General features: G+C 50.0%; 1 protein-coding gene across 4 annotated transcripts in view; it reads left to right on the plus strand.

Moving 5' to 3' along the window:
* The window catches only part of CTIF (cap binding complex dependent translation initiation factor), a 141,604-nt gene extending 117,219 nt beyond the window's left edge, over positions 1–24,385 (plus strand). For all 4 annotated transcript variants that reach the window (XM_049794680.1, XM_049794681.1, XM_049794682.1 and 1 more), the window contains 3 exons: positions 4,810–4,965; positions 19,667–19,720; positions 21,526–24,385. In XM_049794680.1, the coding sequence (XP_049650637.1) occupies positions 4,810–4,965; positions 19,667–19,720; positions 21,526–21,741 (426 nt within the window). In that variant the 3' untranslated portion in view covers positions 21,742–24,385. The remainder of the gene's footprint in view (positions 1–4,809; positions 4,966–19,666; positions 19,721–21,525) is intronic.
* Positions 24,386–25,781: the final 1,396 nt, after the last annotated feature.

The following is a 25,781-nucleotide window of genomic DNA, read 5'->3' on the forward strand; positions in this document are numbered from 1 at the left end:
GAGCAGGCAGAGGGTGTGTTTCTGCAGGGAAGCAACAAGGGACGGATGCTGTCCCAGCCTCTGCCCGCCAGCTCCCTCCTCCAACCCATTTTATTTGTCTCAGGCCCTTTCCAAAGAGCCATTTAAGGCTCCAACCTTTTGTAGCACATTGCCAGTAAGATCAAGTATTTAGCACAGCCTCTCAGCTTTTTATATAGCGCCTAGCACTGATATCTAAGCATTATATATTTCTTTTTGTGCAGTATTTCTGACTCAGTATTTCCTGCCTCCTTGACAATGACTGAGTAAACAGCAGAGCTGCCAGAGGAAGAGCCCTGTGTTTACAGAGCAACAAGCCCAAATGTGTCTTTTTTTTTTTTTTCCATCAGAAGGTGGCAATGCTTAAATTAACCCTCATTTTTATCCCACACTAAACTTTTGCCCTCTAACTTGCTGCTGACAGAGTCAGCCATGAGTCGGTGGGCCCAGATCTGGGGAAAAGTTATTTGGGACTCGTCTTAAAAAAAGTGTGGCGAACTCCCAAGGGATGAATTTTCGGCTGCAGCTGTCCGGGCTGGAGCAAGGGCTTAGATCCGATGGCAAAATGATGCTTCTCATCCTGCTTGACTCTGCTGCCCACCAAAAATGGTAGAGGATGGATTTTCTCCTGTCCCATGGAGTGGCCAGTTCTCTTGGCTCGTCTAGCTTGGTCCTGGTCTTGGAGAGGTCTCACGTCTGGACCAAGAAAGGATAGCATTGCATGAGCTGTGTCTACACTGAGATGAGGAGTGGGCTTTCACTTGGGTGCAAGAGTGGAGAGCCCCAAGATAAAGGCATTTTTCTCTTTCCATTGCTGGTAGGAACTTCAGCCAAGCTTAGAAAGGGTCCAATGGGGGATGTCAGAGAGTGGGCTGAGCTGTGGCCCATCTCCATCACGCATGAACACGGGCCACACCTGACCTACCCATCACGCTTGGTGAGGCCCAATGTGATGAACATGCTTAGCCTTTAGGTTTATGCCCCAAACTTGTCCTGCACAAGATCTCTTTAGAGGTCCCCTTGGCATCCCCCCACTTGCCGCATGGTTTCCCAATGAACTCTTCTCCCAAACCAGGCAGAGAAGGGAGGTCAGCCCTGCTACCTGGTATAAATACATTTTATTTTAAACTATAGGCACTGAAGGAAGGTCATCCAGTAAACGCGCCCAGATTATCTACAGGCTAGGGCACCCCCAAATTAGTAATACAATTCGTGTTTAAAAATACAGCCAAACTGATGAAAGATAATTTGCTTACTGCCCTGACATCACCACCTAAGCATGGGGCAAGCCAATCCACAGGTTATTTTTATATAACTCCGTGAGGCATTTCCAGAGCAAATAAAGTTCACTGGGCAGGGCAGTGACCCGGCCGTCTGGTTTCAGCGCTCTTCAGCCTCCTCAAGGCTTCTCATCGGTGGTGTGGAGGTCTGCAGGTCAGGGCACGGCTCCATCGGATGTGCCCCGGGCACATGGGACAAGGGTTTTGTTCTCTGCTGAGCCACTCTTCACCACCGGCCAGATCTTCACCTCTCCCACGCTTTTGGTATGGCTCATCCGTTTTGGTTGCACACCCTTTGGAGAAGCGATTGAGTTGCTCTCAACATTCTCCATGCCCGGCACGATGGGTCACGGGTCCTGCTGGGAGCACGTCCGACGTGCAACCAGGCGAATCACGCCCATAACTCCCTTGACCAAATTACCTAGATGACAACAGTGGTCTCCTCGAACATGGACATGCCAAGGGAGGTGGGACACCTCTGCGTGGATGACATTGGAGTTGGTTTGCCCATCTCTGTGTACCGTGGTACTGGTCAAACCTGCTGTCTGAAGGCCAAATTTAAGGACAAAGCTCCCTGGGCCACCTTCCTCATGCGCACCATGACACTGGTGTAGCACTGCCCTGAGGGGCCGAAGTAGATGCTTATCTCAGGATGCTTCAGGAGAGCCCTGGTGCTGCAAGTCTGGCTACCATGGAAGTTCAGCTCCTGGCAAGTCCAACTCTTGCCTGTAGGCAGGCATGGTCCAAAAAAAAGGTAATTCCTACCTCTGGCAAGGTGCTTTTCCTACTTTGTCAAAGGAATCGGTATGACCTCCCCCCTTTTGCAGAGTACATGGAAACGATCTCCTTTTGCGAAATTTGGCCCAACCTGAGGCCGCAAATGGAGCAAAATTGTTCCTGCTGCAGTATCACATTCAGAGTGAAAATGTTCACGGTGACCTCTGCATCCATCCCACATTCCATCCCTTGCTCTCATCCTTCATGGGGGTCCATCAAAGTCTGCACAAGCTTTTTTGTGACTCGGGGGGGTTGGGAGAGGACCCCAGTCCCTTTTCTTTTTCAAAGGTCTTCTTCAGCTGCGGAGTTGGGGGCAGAATGTTTACTGATGTCTCTGCTGCATGGCATCACCCACTGGGTGCCATAGGATGAAAAAGAGGGTGCTGGGTGGTGGCATCCCTTCCTGCCCAGCTCCTGTCCCAGGCCTAATGAGTTTGGTTTGGTGGTTGGTTTATGGAATTTTTTGTTTGGTTGGTTGGTTTGATGGGGTTTTTTACAGAAAATATTTTTTTAAGAGAAAATGTTGAAGAATCAGTTTTCTCTCTTGCAAGGCTGCGGAGCAGGGCAATGTGTTTGAAGCAGGAACGGGAAGAAGGAGAGTTTTCTGCAGTGGCTTTTATTCTTTCCCAGTAATCTGGGACCGCAGAGCCCACGTGGTTATCCCGAGCTGCTAGGAATTTCTCAGCATGTCCCAGGGATCCCAAAATACGGCCTGGCTCCTGGGGCATATCAGTGGGGACCTTCCCAGGCAGGACAGGGGTGCTGCTGGGGGGAATCCAGCCTGGGAAGGGCAGGAGCCAGGTAGGATGCTGCATGAGATGCAGGAGAGAGCTCAGTGCCAGGGGATGGAGAGGTCTCGGGGCATCAAGGAAGAGCTCCAGGGTTCAAAGGGCACTTTTTGTCCCAGGGCAGAGGTGGCCAGTGGGTGACCTTGTGGATGAGCGAGGCTGAGGTCCCCATCGGTGCAGGTGAGGGGCACAGGATGCTCTCGCTTGGTTTTTTTAATTTCTCAATAGTCAGGAGGTCATTTCTCTTTGACTTTTTTTTTTATTATTATTAACATTCAAGTGAAAACTCCAGAACGAGTAATTTGGTAACCCTGGGGTGATAACCAGAGCTGGCAAATAACTCTCTCCTCCATCACTGCCCTGGGACTGGCTGGCTAATGAAAGGACGAACTCTGCAAACTCCCCCAGAGAGTCTGAAAAGACCCAACAGGATTTGGCTGCAGGTTGCCTTCGGAGTCACAGACACAGTTGGGCAATTGCCTTATAGAAATGGGTGTAGAGAGGAATTAGTCATCGCTGTTTGGTTAATAAGTGCCTTGGTTATTTTACAAGCCTTTTTCCTGCATATGCAAATATATTATTTTTTTTCCTTTTGTAATGAAACATATAAATAGCTCCTGTCTTGGATCTTCTGTGCATACAGTTGTGTCATGAAAATAATCATCGCACTTTTGCCTGGCTTTCTTTAGCAGCGGCTTTACTTACCTTCATTTCAAAAGAAAGATCTCCCGTGTGTTGTCCGGGGCATGAGAGAAAACTTTGGTGTGGTGGCTTTTATATCTCCCTGGCTTTGCAGAGTGCAGCTGCGGGTCGGAGCATTCGCAGCAGCAAAGCCCTTTGTCTCAGGCAGTAGGAATAAACTGAGATTAAAAAGATATAAGATAATTTATTTAGTTGCTGGATTTCAAATGTTGTGCAACCTGCACTGGGAACACATGGTGTTGAGAACGAACTTGTCCTGTTCTTTAATTTTCCCCTACTTAGTGTCTCCTAATTTTTAATACTGAGGAAAGGTCACTATGGAGACAGACAAGCAAAATCGTGTGGGACAACTTACAAGAAGCTCTGAGGCACTGCTGAGAGCCCAGGGAAACCCTCTTGGCTCTGAGTGCGACGCACTCTCTTGTGCCACCCTCTAGAAAGGTTTTCATTTGTTTTTCTGTTGCCCCTTGCTCTTTGCCACACACGCATCCCTTTTCATATCCTGCTTTCGGGCAAATCCCTTTTTTTCTCCCCAGCTGGAGGACTGATGGCGAGGCAGCTATCTCCCTGCACACTTCCTCCTGATGTTGCTCCATAAATCACGTCATTCGGATAATCCTTGGTCATGGCAACCATCAGCTCAGGAGCAGGGTGACCTTTTAATGCCAAGCCCAGGCTGCCCTGATCTTCTGGTCGGGCAGGGAGCCAGCCTCTGCCGTAGTTTCGTGAGACCCCAGGGAACAGCCAGGCCATTAAGATGCCCCCAACCAGACACTGGCTCTGCTGAAGATACTGGAATGAATGGGCTGGGCAGGTCCACCTGGACCACCAAGCCCCAGCATGGCCACCGGCATACTTTGCATTTCCCCTGCATTTCATTTAACCTCTTTGTTGCTGCTTTTATTCGATCTTGGTTGTGAATATGGAAAAGAGTCCCCGTGCCTGTCTGAGGGGGAGGGCAGGGCATGGGGGATGCCGTCTCTAGCGCAAGCCGTGACAGTTATTGCAGGGGTTGGTGATATTTCTACAGTACCTGCTTTCTGGTGGCTTTGCTGTGTTGAAATTCCAGCCACTCCGCGTGCGTTGAGTAATCTCCCCGCTGTTACTAAAGAGTCAGTCTGTCTGTCTTCCTCCCCCCACCCTGAGTTTCAATTTCCTCCTAATTCTCCCTCTAGACAGCCGTTGCCTCTCCCATGGCGATGCGGTTTTGCTGATGCAGCCTGTTGTCTCTGTCCCTCTTGCAGAAGGATTTCACCATGCGGGAGGAGTTGCAGCAGCGGGACGTGGAGCGCTGGCTGGGGTTCATCACCTTTCTCTGTGAAGTCTTCGGCACCATGAGGAGCAGCACCGGAGAGCCCTTTCGAGTCCTTGTCTGCCCCATTTATACCTGCCTCAGGGAGGTAAATGCCTTCAGTTCGTCCTTCTCCATCTGTGGGCCAAGCCATTGTGTTGCAGTGTTGAGGTGCCCATGATTTGTAGATGTTTGCTTTACAATTCCTGGAGGTTTGCTTTGCCAGCATCAACACTTCTCACACCAAAAGTACCTACATCTGCAGGGATGCTTGGCTTTTCCTGCATATTGTGTTTCTGCTAATTAAAAGCCTGTGCTCCAAGCAAGACCCCTTTGTCCAAGGGTTTGCAAAGCCCAACAGCTGGGATTGCACACCCAATGTTTTTTGCAAATCCCAATCTTGCAAAAATCCCCATCGAAGGGTCTTAAAAAGCTTCTTAAAAGCAAGTGAAGCCACCTGAATAGATGAGACAGACTGAGGGGAGGAAGGAGGGAGAGATGTGAGGTCCCATATGTCCTTACTCCCCACCTAGTGCAGCAGAAACCCAGCCCTGTCACCGGGGTTGGGGACATTTCGGAACCTGAGCTTCTGATGAGCTCATTTCAGAGCCTGGGCTCCTGAGCTCCCCATGGTTTGGTGTGGTGGCAGAAGCTTCAGTGAGAAAAAACAGAAAAGACAACTCAAGTGTTCATGCTCAACAGAGCAGGAGAGGGCTTTCCCCCATCCTGTTTTAAAGATAGTTTTGTCTCCTGCTGCTGCCTGTAGAAGACTTTCTCAGAAAAATCTGCCTTGTTGCCCAGGGTTGGAGCTGTGAATCTCAAATTGTCATTAGTGCTTCTGTCGGGCCATAAATAACTCACTGTAAAATCAGTTCTCTGCTAGACCTTGGGCAATGGAAGGATAAAGAAACTGCCGGCAATGACTTTTTTACACACATGGGAAGTTTTCTCTGAATGCAAACACATCATAAACATTTTGTCTTCACAGTAACATTGTGGGTAGGGTTCACAGACGGTGACTGTAGCAGTGAGAAAGAGTCCAGGCATCGTGACGAGGCACACATATCCAGAGGAGGAGGTGGGAGAGGGATGCTAAGAATAGCCTAACTTCCCCCAAACCTCTGCCCACAGCACTATGTGTCACCTTATGGGGAAGATCTTGGCGTCTGGCAAAGTCCCTGTTCCCCTTCACTTCCCATCACAGTCGTGACACAACCCAGCCCTGATTCTGCCAGGATTTTTCCCTGCCCACTCCTGTCTGCCCTCGCTGTGCCGTCATGGTCCCTCTTGTCACTTTGCCGGTATGTGGGGACATGGTGGCAATCTAGAGGTGCGTGGAAGGACATGAATTTCATGTATCAGGGATATTTTTTGCTACAGGGCAGCTCCATGAAAAGCCTTTACTAATTATATCAAGACATCGTGCATAAATTTGCTTCTTAAAAATACATCTCCCTGTTCCTTAGCAGGACAGCGTCCCCGTGATGTTGTTTGTCAGAGGAGAAGACTTAGCTTAGCTGACATGGGTGAGCCTGAGACTTCCAGCTCTCCTGCCCGAAAATGGTTGATCTGTGACTGCTCATTCTGCAGGGTTGTGACCTTGACTCACACTGTTCCACTTCCATGGCTCTGGGATGGGTTTTCATCTTGCCGCAGTTTTTTGCCGCCGTCAGCTAATCCTGATGCACAGCGCCAACTCAGGGGAACAGGACTGCTTATTTATCAGCAGTGATAGGTGCCAGGCTCTGCGATGGTTGCCAGAGCCAAAGCCAGGCTGTAGATGGTGGTGATGGGTTCTTCCAGCTGCAGCCAGGAGAGGACAGGGACATTTGCACAGGATGGCCCTGCTAGGTGCTCCATGAGATGGCGGAAACTCCCTTAATTGTGCAGAGTGCTCATCCCTTGGTGAGCTCCATGAAGTACAGGGACTGGTGTCACCATGGCCTATAAGGTTTGGGACATCCACTTACCTCAGGACAGGTTCACAAGGTGCAGTAGCGCTCATCATGGGTTTTTTTCCTGTTCCTGCTGGTCATCACATACGTCCCTGTGTACAATCTCAGCCCCTCACCCCTAATTCCTTCCCCTTGGGCATCCCCCAGCAAAGCCCCTCCGTGCTGCTTAGCTCTCTCTGCCTCCATCCACCCAGCCTTTGATGATAAATCATTATCAGAGGCAAGATAACATCTCTCCCTCTGCCTGTCCTTTCAGCTCCTCCTGCTTTTTAGTTTCTCTGTCTCTTTTTTTTCCTTTTTCCCTTTTCCTTTATAGCTTTGGCAGACTCAGCCAAAGGTCAGTGAGGGAGTGAGCAAGAGGAAGGGGAAAGTTGCCTGATGACTGAGGCAGGAATGTCTCTTCCCTTCCCCCTGCAAAGCTTCCTCTCTCCAGCTCCTTTCCTTTCCCCCTACATAAAAGCTTATTAACACCATCGTTAGCTGTGGAGCTGGGCTGGGTGGGAGGAAGCGAGGATGGCAGTGAGGACATCAGTGCTGGGTGGCCTGGTGAGGAGGAGCTGGGGACGTGGCTGGGGCATCGGGTGGCAATGCCGGTGTTATTTATTGAGCGGTGTGGATGGGTTGGTTTTGTGGGCTGGGAAAAAAAAAATCAAAAGAGAAGTTCATTTCAGGCGAGGCTGGAGTGATAAATGCTGGGGTTTGCTGGTTAATCGAACCAGCGTTCATCACCGTCCTCAGGGAAGCAGGCAGACCGCTGCATTTTGATGTCAGCCATGGGAATGGGTGATTAAACACAGCAAAGGAAATTTGGGTCAGAGCTGCCGCCTCGCCCGGGCAGCATTTTGGGAACCAAGGGAGTGGCTGTGCTCCTTGGCACAAACGTGGTCCACGCCGAGACCCCATGTCGGAGAGCTCTGCTGCATCCTCCTCTGCATCCATCGCCTGAGCTGCCTGCTGGAAAACAGGGTGGGGAGAGAAGGAAGGGTCTACCACCATGTCTGACATGGTGACTGCCTCTCCCAGGAGCTGGATCCCCAAAGAATCAAAAAGTTTAATTTCCAGAACCATTCTGAGGGTTTGGGTTGAGATTTATGTGGGCGGAGAGCATCTTCACAAGGTCTGGTGGGGTCAATGTTGGGATTTTAGGCAAAGAGATGGTTTGCCAAGAGAAGTAAAAGGTGGGTCCAGCTCTCATTAAAATGGTTAGATGGTGTACTGTGAGTTTGGATGGTGCTTTAGATCAAAACACATTTTTCTGCTTGGAATAGTGTGTGGTTTAGGTTGGAGAAGGGAAGTGGATACCCAAGCTCAGCCTAAAGGTCAGTATTGAGGACAGCTGGGGGAAAGGAGGGGTTTTTATGGTGACCAAAGGAGAGCCTTTTGCAGATGAGAACCAGAGGACTATTGCAGCCATCAAATCTGGGGAGCCTGGGAAAAGAATAACAAAGCAGAGAAGTTAAATAGAAATAAAAGAAAGAGCTTTCCTCCTATTCTTCCCTCGGAGCTTTGGGGAATCGAGGGTGAGCTGGAAGAGGGCGTTGTTCCCAGGGAAAGGCTTTCCCCAGGGATGGTTGTGCTGCAGCCAGGGCACTGCAGGCTTGGCCCTTGCCTGTTTCCAGCCCTGGCTGTCCTCACGTGGGACCGGTGGTGGCATCTTCCAGCACCACGTTCTTCCGTGAGTCTTTATCTGGCTCAATGAAAACACTTTTAGCGGTTTTAGGAAGTTGTCCTCGCTCCCGTGCTTGATGGTCTAAGCAAGAGGGATGTCCCACAGTCTTCTCCTAGCCCTACAGCCCATGTGCTCTCAGCTCTGGCCTCACTGTATTTCACAAAACCACATCAAATGTGTCCCTGTAGGTCTCCTTCTGCCCCTCCAGGATGATGGGGAGTGAACGTGCTGACATCCTTGCTGCCCCAAAGCCTCTGCCCCATGCCCAAACACCAAGGACCATGTTCAGCCCCACTCCAACAATACTTCACATTGCACGTCCCTCAAAAGCAACTAAAACCGGGAGAACAACCAAGGGACTTTGTTTTTTGCAGCCTGGCCTTATTTCTTCTTTTCTGTGGCCTTCAGCAGAGTCAGCAAAACATAGAAAATGGGTTAAGACCAGGGACTGGTAAATGTCAGTTGAACCATCAGTGGGGCAGGAGGACTCCAGAGCCCTGTGCCTGGTGCAGCAAGTGCCCCATGGCTACTGAAGACGTAGAGATAATAAATAATATTATTTGCAATCTCTTGTTCACTGATTATCACCACTTTTGCATTTCCTAGCTCTTTCCTAAGCATGGTTGGAGCTGGCTGTTCTTCATCCAGCTCTGTGCTGCCCACGGCTGCATCTGTGTCACCAGGGTTGGCCCAGCTCGCTGCCCTCCCTGCTTCGTCCCCCAGTGCTGCTGGGGAGGAGAAGCATTAGGACTGGGTCCCAAGGGACCTGGCCCAGTTCTTGGTGGTGGCTGAGGTCTGCGGGGAAGGAAGGATCATAGCCAGCTTGGAGCCATGGTTGTGTTCTGCAGAAGCCAGGCCAGATGAGTGGTGTCGGGAAGTTTGGCTCCTCTTGTGTCTCAATCTCATCCTCAGCGGATGTTGTTGGGACGCCAACCCAGGAGGTGCCTCTGGGCCTGGGAGCTGCCACCTTCCTGCCAGCCCTCTGCCAGGAGGAGCCGCTTCCAGCCAAGGTGGTTGGTGTCGAGTGCTGCTTTGGATGCATTTGTTTATTTTTATGACGCCATTCAGCAGTCAGACCTTGCTTTACAGCCAGGTAACCTGAGCAGTTGCCTACGGCAGCAGAGCGAGGAGGTGGAAAAACTGGCTTGCGGGACCTAAAGCTCGAGAAGATGCCAGGTGACGAAGTCACTGTGGTCCCCTCAAGGCATGTTGCCGATCGGGGTCCCACAAGGGCAAGCAACACAGGCTGGGCTCTGCCCCCTCTCACCCCCCATAATAACCCTGTCCCACTCCTCACCCATGTCCCTGTGCTCTTCTCCTGCGCAGGGCTTGCTTCTTGTTGAAAGTTTAAGGTTCCTCTTGATTCTGTCCTCCAGTCCACTGAGGTCCCTCTGGACGGCAGCTCCTTGAGCACATTGAGTGGTCCCCCAACTTGGTGTTATCTACCGACTTCACGAGACCGTGCTTCTCCCCTCCTCCAGGTCATGGATAAGGATGCTAAACAAGGCAGGTCCTGGGATAGACGCCTCAGTACTCCTCATCACTGGCCTCCAGGCAGAGTTGGGAACCCGTTGAGGCCAACTATCCAATGGGGTTTTTTACCCATCTGGTTATCCACCCATGATGTCCTGGCTTGGATAGAAGGGGATTGGATTCCAGGGGTGACAGGGAGCAGCCTTGCTGCAGCCCCCTCCCACTCTCAGCACCCATGGGTGCATTGGACGGGGCTGTTGGGGCAGGTTCGGAGAAACCCCGCATCACAGAGAGACTAATTAAACTGCAGAACTCCTTCGTGCAGGAGGCTGTGGCTGCAGGACTAATTCACGGACGTCCCTGCAGCTTGAGGGGGTTATTGCTGCTGGGGCTGGCTGGGTACCCTGGGGGTATCACCCTGAGCATCACCACCCATAAGGGAGATGTGGCCATTGGCCTGACCCACGACAGATGCTTTTATGGTCTTATTACCAACCTTGGGGACTGAGGGCAGCACCCGGGAGCAGTGAATCAGCCCCACAGAGTCAGCAGGGAGCAGACCCGGCAGGCTGGCAGCAGGCAGGACAGTTGCTCCTCTGCAGGAGTTGTCTCCTACCTCCAGTCTGGTTGGCAGAGACAGTCCCATTTCAGCATCGTTTAAAATCTTGGCACGCTCCCATCGCTTCCCTGCCTTGGTACACGCTGCTAACTGAAAGCCTCGGGGTGGTGGTGCAGGGAGGATAAATATTCCCCGTCTAATTGCCTTTCCCCCACGTCTGAGTCTGCGGTGCAGCATGTAGACGGGTATCCACTCCCCTCCCTTCTCTTAGTGCCTGTTATCTCCTGGGGCCATGCTGTGTAATTTAGCAAAATATTCTAACACGGTAATTAACGTCTAAACTTCAAGAGGGCACTGCCTTTTCACTGTCTCCTTCAGAGGAAGAGAGAGGAAAACCTTCCCGGCTGCAGTCAGATGAGCGAGGAGGGTGGTGCTGTTTGGAAAAGAAAATTGTATCTTTTAACGTGTTTTTTTTAATTTTTTTAATCACACTCACTTTTTAAAAAGCATCAGCCTTTTGAGTCAAAAAAGGGTCTTTGTCAGTATAATGAGATGCTAGGATTTTTAAGATCATTCTCCTAGTTAGAGAATGAGACAGAATTCTTCCTTTATTGAATGAGCAAAGGCACCAAGGGGGCCAGATCCTGACCCCGCACCACCCTTCCACTCAGATAGCTCCATGAGGCCAGATCTGACTGGAGAAAGTAAGTCCTCTATGATGAAGGGGACCTATTTCCTCATAAAAGTCCTCTTCTGCTCCCCCCATCTGATTCTGCAAAAATCAGTGGTTTGGTCTTTAGTCCGGCGGGACTGGGATAAACTGGGACGTGGTTTGTAGGGGGAAAGGATGGAAGAGGGATGAGGGATGCAAGCATGGGAGGGAAGGGATGCCAGGGAAGGAGGAAGAAAGAGGAGACTGGGCGTCCGCGACATGGGAAGGAAGGAGAAATGGGGAGAGCAAACAAGTGGGGAAATGTTGTGGGAATCCAGAAGAGAGGACTGAAGAGCTGGGAGAAAAGTGGGATTTAGAGCAAGCGGGGTACACTGATGCGTGGGGCGATGTGGACCTTCAGAGCCATGGGAGCAGGTAGCGCGCAGGAGCCGGGATCTGCAAAGAGGAGGGACGGGCGTGTGTCTGTCTGTAGGACCATGCTCCCAGCAGGGATGGATGTCCCCATGCCTCCACGCCTGCTGTGCAATAAATAAATAAATAGCCATGTAAAAAGCTCCAGCTCACGCAGACCCCCTGTAGCTGTGCTGGCAAAAACCCTCCTGTGAATGCAGCTTGTATGGGGAAAAAAAAAATCCCTTTAATTGGCATTGTTTCGGTTAAAGGGCAGAATTAAGGTGAAGGAGATCGGTTGTTATTTGGAAGCGGATGAGGACAGACCAAAATGAGAAGGGCTGGGTGATGCCTTTGAGCCCAGCTGCTCTGTTGAGTATTTTGTGTGGAGGAACATATATTCTTGGAAAGCTACAGGACTCGTTTAGTCCCAGCATTAAAACTGTAATGGCATATTTTAAATAGGGAAGGGGAAATGCCACCCTAGTTTCTCTGGGACCCATGGAGAAGGCAGAGGAAGCAATTAGGGCAGATAAAGAAATGAAGCTAGATACCATCTCACAGGATGGTCCCTCCTCCTCGCGTGGCTTTGTTTTTCTCCTTCACCCTCCGTACCAGGCATTGTTAGTTCCCAAAAACCCTTTCAATGGGATGTAAACACAACTATTTGCATCTGCCGCCATGCGCTCTCTCCCTCTGCAGAGCCAGGAAAGCGGAGAGCGTCCGGCGAGCCAGGGTGGAGCCCGTTGCAATCAAGCGCGATGGTCTTGCCACTGTTTCTTTCCATGTTTTGTGTTTCCCCAGGACCCTTGGGATGAGATCACATCCTCTTCTCCCAGGGTTATTATGTCTTCGGCCGGGCAGGATGAAGCCAGCCGTCTGGGTGGCTCGGTCTCCCTGTGCACGCAGACTGGGTGGCTCTGTCCCTGTCTCACCCACCTTTGGGTCCTGAAGGGCCACCTCCAGCCAGGAGACGTATAACCACCAGGCTACTGTTGGATTGCAGCATCTCGGTTGATGAGTGACCAGATTTTCTTCATCATTGTCTCCAGTAATTGCCTCGTAATGGTTTCCATCTTTGTAGGAATCCCTTCTGCTGTTCCAGATCAGGGGAGAGAGAGTCATGTTTCATGGTTTCCCTTGTCTACAGTGGAAAGGAGTAGGAGGAGTTTCCCACGATTGAGTACAGGGGTTTGTTCCTCTGGCCTTAATTCAATTTGCTGTTAAGTATCTCTCAGTTCCTCAGGAGCCTGACAAGGAGGATAACCAACATTTTGGTTTACTCGATGCAATAAACAAACTAATCTCTTCTTACCATCCTCCCAGGAAGTCCTGGTTGGGTAACAGGAGAACAGAAGTCTCCTCCTCAGCAGAGAGCAGCACGTCACTGTGAAAGGAGTAGCTGCCACCAAACAAACTCCTTCAAGTTGTCCAAAATACGTTAGGGAAAGTGCCTCCTATGGACACAGCCGTGCCGGTGCAAGCAACTCCAGCCCAGAGCTCCTTCCCCCCTGTGCCATCTCCTCTGGGCAGCTGCTCGTGGGACCAGCAGTGACCCATGCTGGTGGCCTGTCCCTAACGGAGCAGCGTGAGTTGCTGTCAGCATGTTCTCACCCGGGCTGAGACCAGGCCACCCCAGTCAGGGAACTGGGAAGAGGGACCCCCTCTGTGAGATGCATGGGCTGGTGGCACCTTGTGTACCTTCAGTGCACTTGAGGACTTCACCAGATCCCCAGAGAGGTGTGAGCAGAAGGCCGTGCAGAGACAAACGCCATTGCCAGTGGATGCAGCCCGACGCAGGCTGCCTTGCCAAGCTCAGCTGTGTTTTCGGAGCCTGGCAAATAACGTTTTGGAGCACAGCAGAACCTGTGCCTCATGCAGAGATCAGCACAGGCAGCTCTGTAAGGGAAAGGTTTTGCCTAAAATGTTGTGTTTGGGCAACCTTAGCATCAAATGGGTGAGCAGAGACGATACCGCTTATGCCTTCTTATGGGCTTCTGACTTATGACACTTTATGACTTATAAAGGGTTTCTCTTTCCAAGTGCTCTCTTGTTTCTTCTCTAGGGAAATGTCTCACCTGACTTCCCTAGCTCCCAGGGTATGCCCACAGAGGGACTTGGTACCCCTTTAGAGAGGGTGGCACCTGGCACAGCTTGTTCGTGGGTGCAGGATCAGCCCAGCTGACCTTCTGATGTCCTGGGTCGAGAAGCTGATACTTCTAATGGGAGCAGATTGTAGAAATCCTGAAACTGGCCTTGCTGGTGGAGTGTTTTGTAATTACTCATCCCCCACGCCCTCATTTGTACTTTGCATTTTCCCCAGTCTTGGCTGTTTTCACAACCCCATGCTGTGTGACAATAAGAAAAGTGGAGTTGTAGCAATTGCTCGTAGCTCAGAGGAGTGCGTGACTCTCCCCATGCAGAGCAGCCAAGCAGTCCCATGGATCTTATCTCAGGCATCTTCCTTAAAGACTTGCGACAGTAGGTCGATAAGGGGCCGCTGGAAAAGCAGAAAATCGCTATTGATGTCTTTCTGCGGAGAGCCTGTGAAGTGCAGCAGAACTGGCTTGTGCTCCTAGGAGGACCCATCTAGCAGACTGCGAGGCTTCCAGGAGGTTTTGGGGGCAGGAGTTCCCCAACTGTGGTCCCTTAGACCACCAAGAGTGCCTGCAGAGCTGTGTCAGCGGGGCAGCATACCCTGCGCCTTAACAGTACTCCCGGTTGTAGGGGATGATCATAGAACCATAGAAGCATCGAATGGTTTGGGTTGGAAGGGACCTTTAAAGGTCATCTAGTCCAACCCCGCTGCTGGGAGCAGGGACTGAAAAGTCTGTCCCCATCTTTCTTATAAGCCCCCTTATAAAAGGAGGTCTCCATGATGATCCCAACCGCAGAGCTGGAGCAGATCCATCTTGTTGAGGACAAAGTCCACCACGGCCTTTCCCAAGGGCTCCTCTGGTTAAAAACAGGACTGGGAAACACCATCTTTCCTGCACCCTTTCAAGTACAGTACGTTCATTCTGCTTAAGCTCCAAGTGGCACAAGTAGCTGGTTCTTTCCTTCTCCCTAACCGAAATGTGTCTCCGTTTTCACCCGTTGCCTCGTTTTACACCAGTGAGCTGGTTGCTACACTAGGATGACGCATTTGCAACACGTTGGTTCCTCTGCGGTCGTGGTCCACGTTCCCCTGGGGAAATACCAGCAGGCACCTCCTCGTGACCCACGCGTTAGATGAAAAGCATACCTGTGGGCAGGGACCGCAGAGCGGTTGCGAGGCTGGAGCTTCACGCCCGAGGCTGTCTGGATGTCCACGTGTGTTGCCACCTGGATGGATGAACCCGAGATGCCCGTCGGGACGCCAGGGCAAGCGGCACATGGGCTGTGGTCAGTCCGGCTTTCGCTGGGTCTCAAAGATATCCCAACGTCTTCGTGGCTCTGGGTGGATATTTTCAAGCTTTCTGTGCTTTCACGCTGGAGTCATCACCAAAGCATCAGAAAACACTGCATGCTAAGAGGTAGTTTGTGGCAAACGTTGCTTATATGTCATTTTGCAAGCGATATCATACACAATAATTAGTACCGTGCCTCGCAGGAGAAATATCGTTGCAGCTGGAAAGGGTAATGTATGCACTGGGCTGCTCCCACTCCATCTCTCGGGGAGAATTGCTGAAGAACACAATTAAACCTGCGTGGTTTGGTGATAAGGGACGGTGGGGCAGGTTCTCCGGTCCTGCTCGTGGCGTGGGCACCCCTGAGAATACCAAGTAAGCACTTTAGCTTCTCAGCAGCCCAGATGATCTCAGAAAACAGATAATAAACCCAAATATTTGTGGATATGTGAATCCCATCGGCTTAGCTCTCTGGTTTGCTCCTTGTGGTCTGCACCGCATGCATGTGCATCCATTGCTGTTCAGGAGGACCAAGCTGGTTCTGTGATGAAGCACAGCTGCAGTTTTGGGGCTTCTTTGCCCCATCAGCTGCTGTTGCACGCCCGCCCCATGCTTACCTCTGCAAAGATGTAAAGAGCAGGTTTTGGAGCCACGGAGGCCAGGGGAGACTGGTCCCAGTAGCGTGCCACGGAAACCAGTTGCACTCAGGAGCCACCCTGGAAGGCACTGCAGCTCCCCCACTACACGCAGCACTTCCAGGAGCAGATCTTACAATTTATTTTGGGTTGCTTACAAAAATATTTAGCACCCAGAGCCGCCCTGGGCATGCTGGCCTCGCAGATGACCTTGCCCAGTGCTCCATCTCTCAGCAGGACACAGAAATTTGGAAGAGGAGGAGCCCAGTATCTTCTACCAGTCTACAAAGCTGCTAGTCCAGCACCAGAAACAAAGTGAGAAGCCTTTCGCAACCGAGGCTGGGTAGTATATGACTGGCCGGGCAGATTCTGGCATGCAGCCTCCTCTCTTAGGAAATCAAGCAGACTCTTTGTCTGCTTTCCAGCAGGAACTGCTGCTTTCATTGCCCGGCTTCGCCCGATACGGGGGAAACCGGCTGGAGAGCAAAGGGAAGTTTTTCTCGCAGACAGCCCCAGCCTCCGGGGGATGATTACAGGTTGAACCGAGAAGCGTGTGAGTCTCAGCTCACCTGCCCTGTCGTCTGCTTCGTGCTCCTTTTTTTGATTCCCTCATCCACGTTCATCAGCTGGTTTGAACCATGTGGGAACCCGGTGGAGAGGGATGGGATGGTGCCCATGGTTGGATTTGGGCAGATGCATGTGGCAGGGAGGAGCGGTTATAAATAGTTAAATAAATAATAATTTCAATGTGGGAGTGCTAATTTAATGGGTATAGCATTGGTACATTAAAATATTTTAAGTAAATATGAATGAGATTGCAAATGATGGATGCAATTGGTTGGGTTCAGGTTTATGGTCACGCAAGTGCCGGTACTTCAGGGTTGTGATTTCCCTGGAGGTCTCGAAGCGTTTGCACCATTTTTTCTTACAGTGCTGTCAGGGCCCACGTGGGGATCAAAGAATTTTGGGAAAGGCTGTGCTCTTGCTGAAGCAACCACCCCGCTGCTTTGGACTGCCTGGTGCTCGCATGGGGCGAAGCAGCCTTTGAGAAATACATGCAAGATGTCATCGGCGGGTCAGGACATCGATGGCTGGACCCTAGGCAGCACGGTCCTTGTGGTGCAACCCTTACTGTCTGCCTTCAGCAGCGGTTCAGTGCCCATGCCAGGCTAGGGAGAGCAAACTGGGCTCCTTGATCTCCTCCTGTCCCAACATGCAGGGGTCAGCAGCAGAAAGCTGGTGACTACACCCCGGGGAAGCTCCAGAGCCCTCCTCCAGCATCCTAGAAACATAGTTATGATCAAGAACATGCAGAGGAACAGTGACGTCTTTCTGATCCTCCTGCCTTCGGATCGTTGCGCTGATGCAGGTGGCTGACAACTGTCTGTGGGCATGGACTTGGACTCTGGTTCCCAGAGCACCAACAGATCTGCTGCACAGGGTCAAGCCTGGATTTGGTGGGCAGGATGTGGACCTCCCCAGCCCACATATCACAAGCAGAGGTTGAACTGTGGCCCTTGGGACTGGTTATCTCTTGGTGCCTTGATGGAGCAGTGGAGCACACGGTGCCTCGATGGAGCAGTGGAGCGTGTGGTGCTTGGATGGATGAGGTGGAGCGCATGGCATCTCAGTGGACGAGGAGGAGAGGTCCCTGGATGGACGAGGGGGAGAATATGGTCCCTCAGTGGACAAGGGGGAGCTCCTGAATTCTACTTGTTCAGCCAAGTCACGTCAGATGAGGTCCAGGAGGGCAGCGTGAAGGCAGAGGGTGGCTTCCCAAGTCTGGGGGTAGGATATAGTCACGGTTTCATCATAGGTAGGTAAGACTATTCCTCATTAGCCAAATATCCGAGCATTGACAGTGACATACTCATCCTCACAACCACCTTTTGAGGTAGGGAAGCGTCTCCCAACTCTGCAGGTGGGAAGATGGGGCAAGGAAAGCCCAAGTGAAGTTGCAGCCATTCCCTGACCACATATCCCTGGCAGAGAGCAGGATCATCGAGGAGACCACAGCAGAGGAAGGGCTGGAATTGGGCCATGATAGGTCCTTCCTGATCAATCCTAACTCCACTTTTCTTCCTTTAATTTTCACATTATGTTCTTCACTAAAGAATAGCAAAAATAGGAAAGGTGAATATACATTTAATTTGCAGCCCTGCTTCATGCCAAGCTTTCGAGCTAAATACCCTAGGAGTGAATTTCTGGACTACTGCCTGTTTATGTTTCCCCCTAATTGATATTTTTTTCTTTGTTGTTTTTGGGTTTAAAATAATCTCATGGGTTTTTTGCGAAGAATCTGTGAACTGTTTGTGAGAACTTATCTCAGAGCATGCGGCTTGGGCTTAACTAACATTTTCCAAACAGCTCAGCAGAAAGATAAACTGGGGAGGGGGGGAACTGTTGCGTATCTCCAAAACCCCGGCTGAACCTCTGGCTAATGCGAGATAAAAACCGATGGACCACATGCTCATTGAGATGCTGTAAACATCGTCTTCAAAGCAAACAAACTTCTGTCTGCTGAAAACAGAAGAGGGTGAAGACAAAACTTTGAGAGCAATAATAATTCCTTGAATTACCCCTTTTTTTCCTAGCTATTTTCCAGCAGTTGTGGAGGTGCTAAACAAATAAGCATTTATTTGTAAAGGAAAGGAAACATGAAAAAATGAATGGGAAGGAGGGATGATAAGGCTGAGAATCAGAATTGTGATTTTAACTAAAGGATGGGACTTTGGAGCACATTTAGTTATGCTAGGCAATTTTTATATGGGCAGTTTTAATGAGTCCAACCACTTTTCCAACGTTTGCCTTTCCCTGCTGAATTTCAGATACTAATGAAGCCAGTTTTCCCAATTTTTCTCCTTTTTCTCAGTGTCCAGTGCAGGCACTCAGCTCCCCACTGTGCACAGGGATTAGCTCAGGGCCAGCAGGGTTTGTTCAACCCAAAGTGCCGGAGTGGAAGTGGTCATAGCTTCAATTATTGCCAGCATTTGTAATTTTATCAGCCACCTCATGGTACAGTGTTTTTCATGATGCTTCAGCTCACTTTGTTGGCTGATTGAGAATCTCAGTATTTTATCTACTTGAAAAACATCTAGAACAACTGTGCTTTGTCTTGTGGTTTTAGCAAAATACCTGAAACAGCATCTTTGTGTGCGTGGCAAAGTCGTCATAAAGATGAAAACAAAGAAAAATGTGTATTTTTGATCTGGTTTCAAGGGTCCTTGCTTGTGGTTTCAAGGTTTGTGGGGTGAGACGTGCTGAGCTCCTACACTTTGCCGTTGCCAGGTAGAGCTGTTGACCCTCACTGCACGCCCCGAGTCTGAACGGAGAGGGGCAAGCATCTTCCTTCACCATCCCATGCCACGCACAGGAACATTTTGGATCTCTCTTGAAAGTTGCTTGTGCTTACAAGCTCATGTTTGTAATACAAAGTTCATGGAGAGCAGAGCAGGGTTGGAGTTGGTGCACCTAAGACACTGTAGTTTCGCTGCAACCCATTGCACTTGCACCACTGTATCATCAGTCTAGAAGGAGCCGTATTAATTACGGTGTATTGGATGTAACGCTCTCCCATCGGGTAATTTTGTGGCTGTTAGAAGTGTCCCCACAAGGACAGAGAGGTTTGGTGGTGGGTGGCTGCCTCTTGGGCAGAGCCCTTCCCTTCCAAACAGCCGCTCCCAGGGCCGTGCTGCTCGAATGTTGTCGTCTGATGGTTGTATTTAGTCGCTGTGTACGTGGAAGGAGTGCATTTTCTCATTGCCTGCCGTAAGATAAAAAAAAGCAAGGTAACCTAAATAAAATCTATTTTGAAAGTTGTTAATCTAGTTTCTCTGTATTCTGCCCCACTTGCTCTCTCTCTGCAGTGGATATGCTGGTGATGCCCTTTACCCTGCATTTTATCACTGTTGATCTAAATTTTTTGTGTCGATAATCTCTTTCCTCCCCTCTTCCTGTCCTGGAAGTGGCAAAAGCCAAGCCGGACGAAAAGATGGAAGAAAGGTCATAAGGGAGGAGGAGGAGGAGGTCATGCATTTCTCACTGCCTCTCTCTTCTCTCTTTTGCAGTTGTTGCAATCTCAGGATGTGAAGGAAGACGCTGTGCTTTGCTGCTCCATGGAGGTAGGGAAGCACCTGCACCACCCACCCTGGTTCTCATTGCTTTGCCCCTTCTGTCCTTGGCTATGCACGTGCCAAGCAACTATTAGATGTTTCCAAACCCAAACAGCCATGTTGCCTCTTTGCATTATAGAACCATAGAATAGTTTGGGTTGGAAGGGAACTTTGAAGGTCACCTCATCCAACTCCCCCTGCCATGAGCAGGGACATCTTCCACTAGATCAGGTTTCTCAGAGCCCCGTCCAACCTGACCTGGAACGTTCCCAAGGACGGGGCATCTACCACCTCTCTGGGAAACCTCTTCCAGTGCCTCACCACCCTCATCGAAAAACATTTCTTCCTTCTGTCTAGTCTGAATCTCCCCTCTTTTAGTTTGAAGCCATTACCCCTTGTCCTATCGCTACAGACCCTACTAAAAACTCTGTCCCCATCTTTCTTCTAAGCCCCTTTAAGTATTGAAAGCCTGCAATAAGGTCTCCCTGGAGCCTTCTCTTCTCCAGGCTGAACAACCCCAACTCTCTCAGCCTGTCCTCACAGGAGAGGTGCTTCAGCCCCCTGATCATCTTCGTGTCCTCTTCTGGACCCGCTCCAACAGGTCCGTGTCCTTCTCATGTTGGGAGCTGGACGCAGTACTGCAGGTGGGCTCTCACCAGAGCGGAATAAATAAAAGACATGACCATGAGATAAGAGATGGCCCTTGAGACTCTATCACTGGACTTTTGATGCATGTAAATAGATGCAAAAAGTTTGGTAGCTGGGCCCCATCACAAAATTATATCATCCTGGTTCCTTCAAATCTCACCCTGCATTTATTTTTTAAGCACAAAAACACCTGTATTGGAGCAAAAGCTGCCCTGTGGCTCACACGGAGAGGTTTGCTGTGCTCAGCAGCAGCTTTGCGGAGAAATGCTGGTACAAATATAGCAGAGTTTCATTAGTTTCGCTTTGGGGAAGTGATTGGCCTGTGGGGATGGATGCTTTCCTTGCAGAGAGCGGTTGAAATTGCAGCCTGAATGGTTGAAATTCAGCAAAGCAACAGGCAACCAAGGAGGAGTTTGAATTTTTAAGGTTAGGACTTTGGGAAGCTCTGCATTCAAGCCCCACGAGCCTTCCATGATGATGGACTCATCGCTGTCCACTCCAAGCTTGGACCTTCTCCTCTGTGGGACCACCTAGGGCTTATGCTGCTCCATGGAGGCTCTCCAAGAAGCAATTGTTTAAAAAAAACCCTTGGCTGTCCTCAGAGAAGCAGCACGACGGGTATTAATGCAGATCTCGGCAGGGCAGGATTTGTTATGCATACAGGAGGGCTCTGCTTATTCCAATTAATGACTGGGAGTCACTGACAGCTGTGAATCAGCGAGTAAATGAAGGGCCAGGTAGAAGGCAGGAATACCACATCACAGCCTGCACTTTGTTTTGACAATAGGATGATTTTTAGGTGGGATTTTTTTTTTTTTTTTTTTTTTTTCCAAAGCAATCCAGCTTTGCCGCCTTTGAAGTCAGTGGGAGCTGAACCATTCGCTCCTCCAGCAGCCCGGCACGGATGCTTTTGAAAACCTCGCCCTTCGTGTTCGGCTCTTGGAGCCTGCTGCCGGGTGGTTTTGATTTTCAAAAACCACGACGCCTTTAACCTTGCCTGTTCGCCCTGCCGCACCGAGCAGGGGAGAACTGGAGGGATGGAGGTTGTCAGTAAAAGCCAGCGAGGTGTTTTAATATCATAGAATGATAGAATCATAGAATATCTGAAGTTGGAAGGGACCCATAAGGATCAATATGCCATGGTTGACCCCTTCTTCTTCTGACAGCTGCAGAGCACCGGCCGGCTGCTGGAGGAGCAGCTGCCCGAGATGATGACGGAGCTGTTGGCGATAGCACGCGACAAGATGCTGTGTCCCTCCGAGTCCATGCTGACGCGGTCCCTGCTGCTGGAGGTCATCGAGCTGCACGCCAACAACTGGAACCCCCTGACGCCCACCATCACGCAGTACTACAACAAGACCATCCAAAAACTGACGGCTTGAGGGGCAGGGCAAGGTGGGGTGGGAAGGGACGAGAAGAAGACATGCACCTTGACGGGATCCAGCAAGAGCTTTTCCGATTTAAATCCCCCAGCAGACCAAACCCCAGCATGCTCGAGAATACGTTCGTGGGGTGGGGAGGGAGAAGCATGTTTCTTTTTCAGCTGCGTCGCCAAGTGCCACCCCTCTTCCCCGCCGTGGTTTTGTTTTAGGGGTTTCTTTTTCTGAACACATTGCTCAAGCAGCAGCAACGCATCCCGCCGGGTTATTGTTTGGCTTTCGAAAGAAGATGGAGAATTTGGAAGAAAGAAAAAAAACAAACAAACAAAAAAACCCCTGAATCCAAGTGGGGGCTAGTATTGTTTTCACGCCGTCCTCCTGCCTTGCCCCGGCCAACTGGCAGGAGACAGCAGGCAGCAGATGTCTCGGGAGGACAAAGCCAGACACACACTACACCAGACGCTCATAATTGATGGCTTTTGTCGAGCGGGGCTTGCGTTAGGTTCCCCCCCCCCTCCTTGTCTTCGACTTTCTGTGTGTCCCCCCTATTCGCCACCCCTTCGAAAGCAGATCGGAGAGCGGGATGACTTTCTTATTTGCACTGGGTTTTCTTTTTCTCGAGCGTTTGTATTTTCTTCTTATTTTATTGTATCGTTGAACGGACAATTGCGAGCAGCTCGGAGACGGGGATAGCAACGCCTTCCCGCGAGCTGACTAATGGTTTACGTGAAGATGCTGAAGCAGAAGGAGTATTTTAAAGGAGTCCAAAAGCCACTGCAGAAGTAACATAGCCACCATCGTCTTGCCAGTAAACTCCTCGATGGATTGAGAAACATGTCCTCTGAGCTGGGAGCTCTAAGAAACAGGGGATTCTGTGGCTCTTGCTGTTCAAGTCGCCGTTATCCCTCAGCCACTATAACCCATCTATCTTTTTTGTAATAATTTTTTTCGTTTCCATTGAAGGAGTGCTTTATTGTAATTACTGTCATGGTTGTAATTATACATTTAAATCCAGGCCTGTTATAGTCGGGCCTAATAATGTACAGGGCGAGGGAGAAATGAAGGTTTGATGTTCTTCTTTGGAGACTGGGAAAGAGAAGACAAGATGTGAATAGCAAAAAGGAGGAAAAAAAGAAGAGGAAAAAATAGGAAAAGCCAAAAATAGAGGTTTTGAGCCTGGCGTCTAACTAGCTGAATTTGCTATCCAGTGTTTCTAGGTGTGCGGTGTGCAGGAGCGGCTCTGTCCTGTGGTTGGTGTAAGTGGCACCGTGTCCTCAAGGGATGGGTGACGTGTTCAGCGGAGGAGAGTTTGCTCAGGGATCCCTGGGTTGCTCTGGGATCCCCAGGTTGCTCCATGCTGGAGCATCCTGAGGGAGAGAGCGGCTGCAGGGGCGGTGATGCCGAGATGCCACGTGGGCGAGGAAATGCCCGGAGGCTTAGGAGGCTGGTATGGAGGGACGCACCACACCATTGCATCGCTCCCCGAATCATGAACAAGACTTGGTGGTCTCATTTGCTTGCTAGCGATGCTTTTACCTGCTAAATCACTTCTGGTTCTTATTTCGGTGAAGCCTAATGGGGGTGCGAGCTGCCCCATCCCATCTGCACAGTGGAAGAGGAGCCAAGGAAGGCATGATGCCGGCAGCCCGTCCTGTTGTCATCCCATTTTTCAGTTTACTTTCCCAGTGATAAGAAGAGCATTTATGCCGCAGTACCGGCATGCATGGATCCCAGACCAGGCAAGCTGGGTCTCATCTCAGCAGTTCAAACCCATTTTTCCAAGCAAAACGTTGAATTTCTGGTGGCTTGTAGAGAAGAGAGATTTCACCCCAACCTCTTTGGATGTGCAGTATGTTCTCGGGTGCCTTATGAATGTGTTGGTCTGTCCGCGATGGGGAGGAAGCTTTCGCTGCAAAAATACAAAGGGCAGGAATTTTCAGCAGAAAATGCATTGCAGGAGACAAGAGTCCTGATGCTGCGGTTCAATATTATTTGAATTTTCTTCTGGTTGGCTGCTGATGCGGTTTCTAATCCGCACATGGAGCAAGAGGAGCAAGCTGGAAACAGGAGCTTCAATTTTCCCGTCTACCCAGAAAGCAGCAAAATTATTGCTGACTGCGCTGGACTTGTCTAGGAAAATTAATTTCTGCCTCGTGGATTGAAGCCTGGGAGCTTCGCATGGTGACGGCGCCTTGCTTTGGGTCAGCTTTGTTAGTAGCAATGGGGTTTGATAGTATTAATGAGCAGCTGAACTTGATTAAGGCAGCAAAGCCCATCAGTATTACAAGGCTCAGGGTTGCGCCCGTTGCTCTTGGCTTTTCCTGCTCCCTGATTTCTCAGGGAGCAGAGGAGAAGGGGATTTAGCACCCATTGCAGCATGCCCAGGCACAGCATTAGTCTTCTGGGAGAAGACCTGAAAATGAGTTTGGTCTTGATTTTTTTTTTTCAAAAGAACAGAAAAGTCCTCTAACGGAGGCACAGCCTGATCGGTCAGGGTGCCAGGGATCCTGCCGGCAGCAATCCACACCACTGCTCCGGCCCCTGCATCATCTCCTTTCCCTTTCCCCCAGAATTCACTCTCGGGTTGTAGTGAAAAAGAAGAAAAAAAAAAAAAAAAAAAGAAAGAAAAACCCAGAGAATTGGAGATATTGCTTCTAAAAATGTGAATTTTTACCCATCAGTGCATCAGGAGGCATTCAGAGGCAAAGTGTAAGCCACGTGGCAGTGTTTGTGCTTAAGCATTTCCCTACCCCTACCAGCCATGAGGCTTTATTCAATTTTCCCATTGGGGTGCAATCCTGCAACCCCCACCAACCAGGCTTTGCCCTTGACTTTTCCCCTCCAACACCAGGATTTCTCCCACCGAAGAACTTTTATGTGAAATCTGTCGGGTTTTTAATGTCTTGCTGTTTGTCTCCGCTATTAATGTACATTCATCCAGCCATTAACCGCTTTGGTACGTCAGTTGCTCCGTTGATATGAGAATCAAAATGTTGACCCAAAACGGGGTTTTTTTCCCCAAAATTATGTGCTGCCAATGGTATCTTCCTGAAGTCTATCAATAGGAGGTCGGTGGGCACGTGGCATCATTAACCACGGTACTGTGTTGGGAAAAGAGGTACCAGGAGGTCATTTGATGGGGCAGGATGGGGGACAGCACTGGGACATTTTGGGGATTCCTGGTGAGAGCACCTAGGGATGTCATCGAGTATTTTCTTCTCTTTTTTTGGCTTTCTTTAGAAACAGTCGCCAAAGAGTGTAATTCTACAATGTGCATTTTTGAAGGTGTGAAGCCACTGGCTACATCTCCCCGAGTTAGCCAGATTTGATCTTCGCTGCTCAATAAAACTATCCACTTGGGGGTTTTAATATATTTTCCCCATACGGCTACATCAGCAAAGGGGAAAATAACCTCCTTGGGCCAAATATGTGTGGGGCCAAACCTTGGGCTGGTGTAAAGGCGAGTGTCTGAAGCATCTGCCGAGGAGTGATGCTCTGCACCACCGCTGTGCCGGTCCTCCTCGGATGCAGAGCAGGTTTGCCAGCTCCCTGCCAGACTCCCCAGCATCTAATTCACCACATTCACGGTGAAATTCTTTCAAAACTGAGTTTTTTTGCTACCCGCCAAGTGATTTGCTCGGTTTCCCAAGAGGGATTTCACCCCTCTTTGGAGAAGTCTCATGTATATGGAGGTGAAACAAAAATGGGGAAGAAAAGGGAAAAGTAAGCGATTTGCTTAGTTCCCCTCTTCCCCAGAGGAGATTAATTAGTATCTATTCTTAGCATGATTGATGGCTTTGAAGGAAAACTTGTCAGAATAACTTATGATTTATTTTCATGCTTATTTTTATAACATCCCTCACTTGGAAGTCTCTCAAAATCTTAAACACGATTTCCCCCCCCCACCCCCCACCCCGGATTTTTTATGGCTTTACACTAACTTTGCTCTTTTGGTGTTAGCTATTAGCCAGTCCCAGTGCTACTTTTAGTATTTTTTCAGGAGAAATGACACTAAGGGTTGCGAAGTCCACTGTCAATAGCCA

This window comes from Accipiter gentilis, chromosome Z (assembly GCF_929443795.1).
Source record: "Accipiter gentilis chromosome Z, bAccGen1.1, whole genome shotgun sequence".
In the NCBI taxonomy this organism is placed as follows: Eukaryota; Metazoa; Chordata; class Aves; order Accipitriformes; family Accipitridae; genus Astur; species Astur gentilis.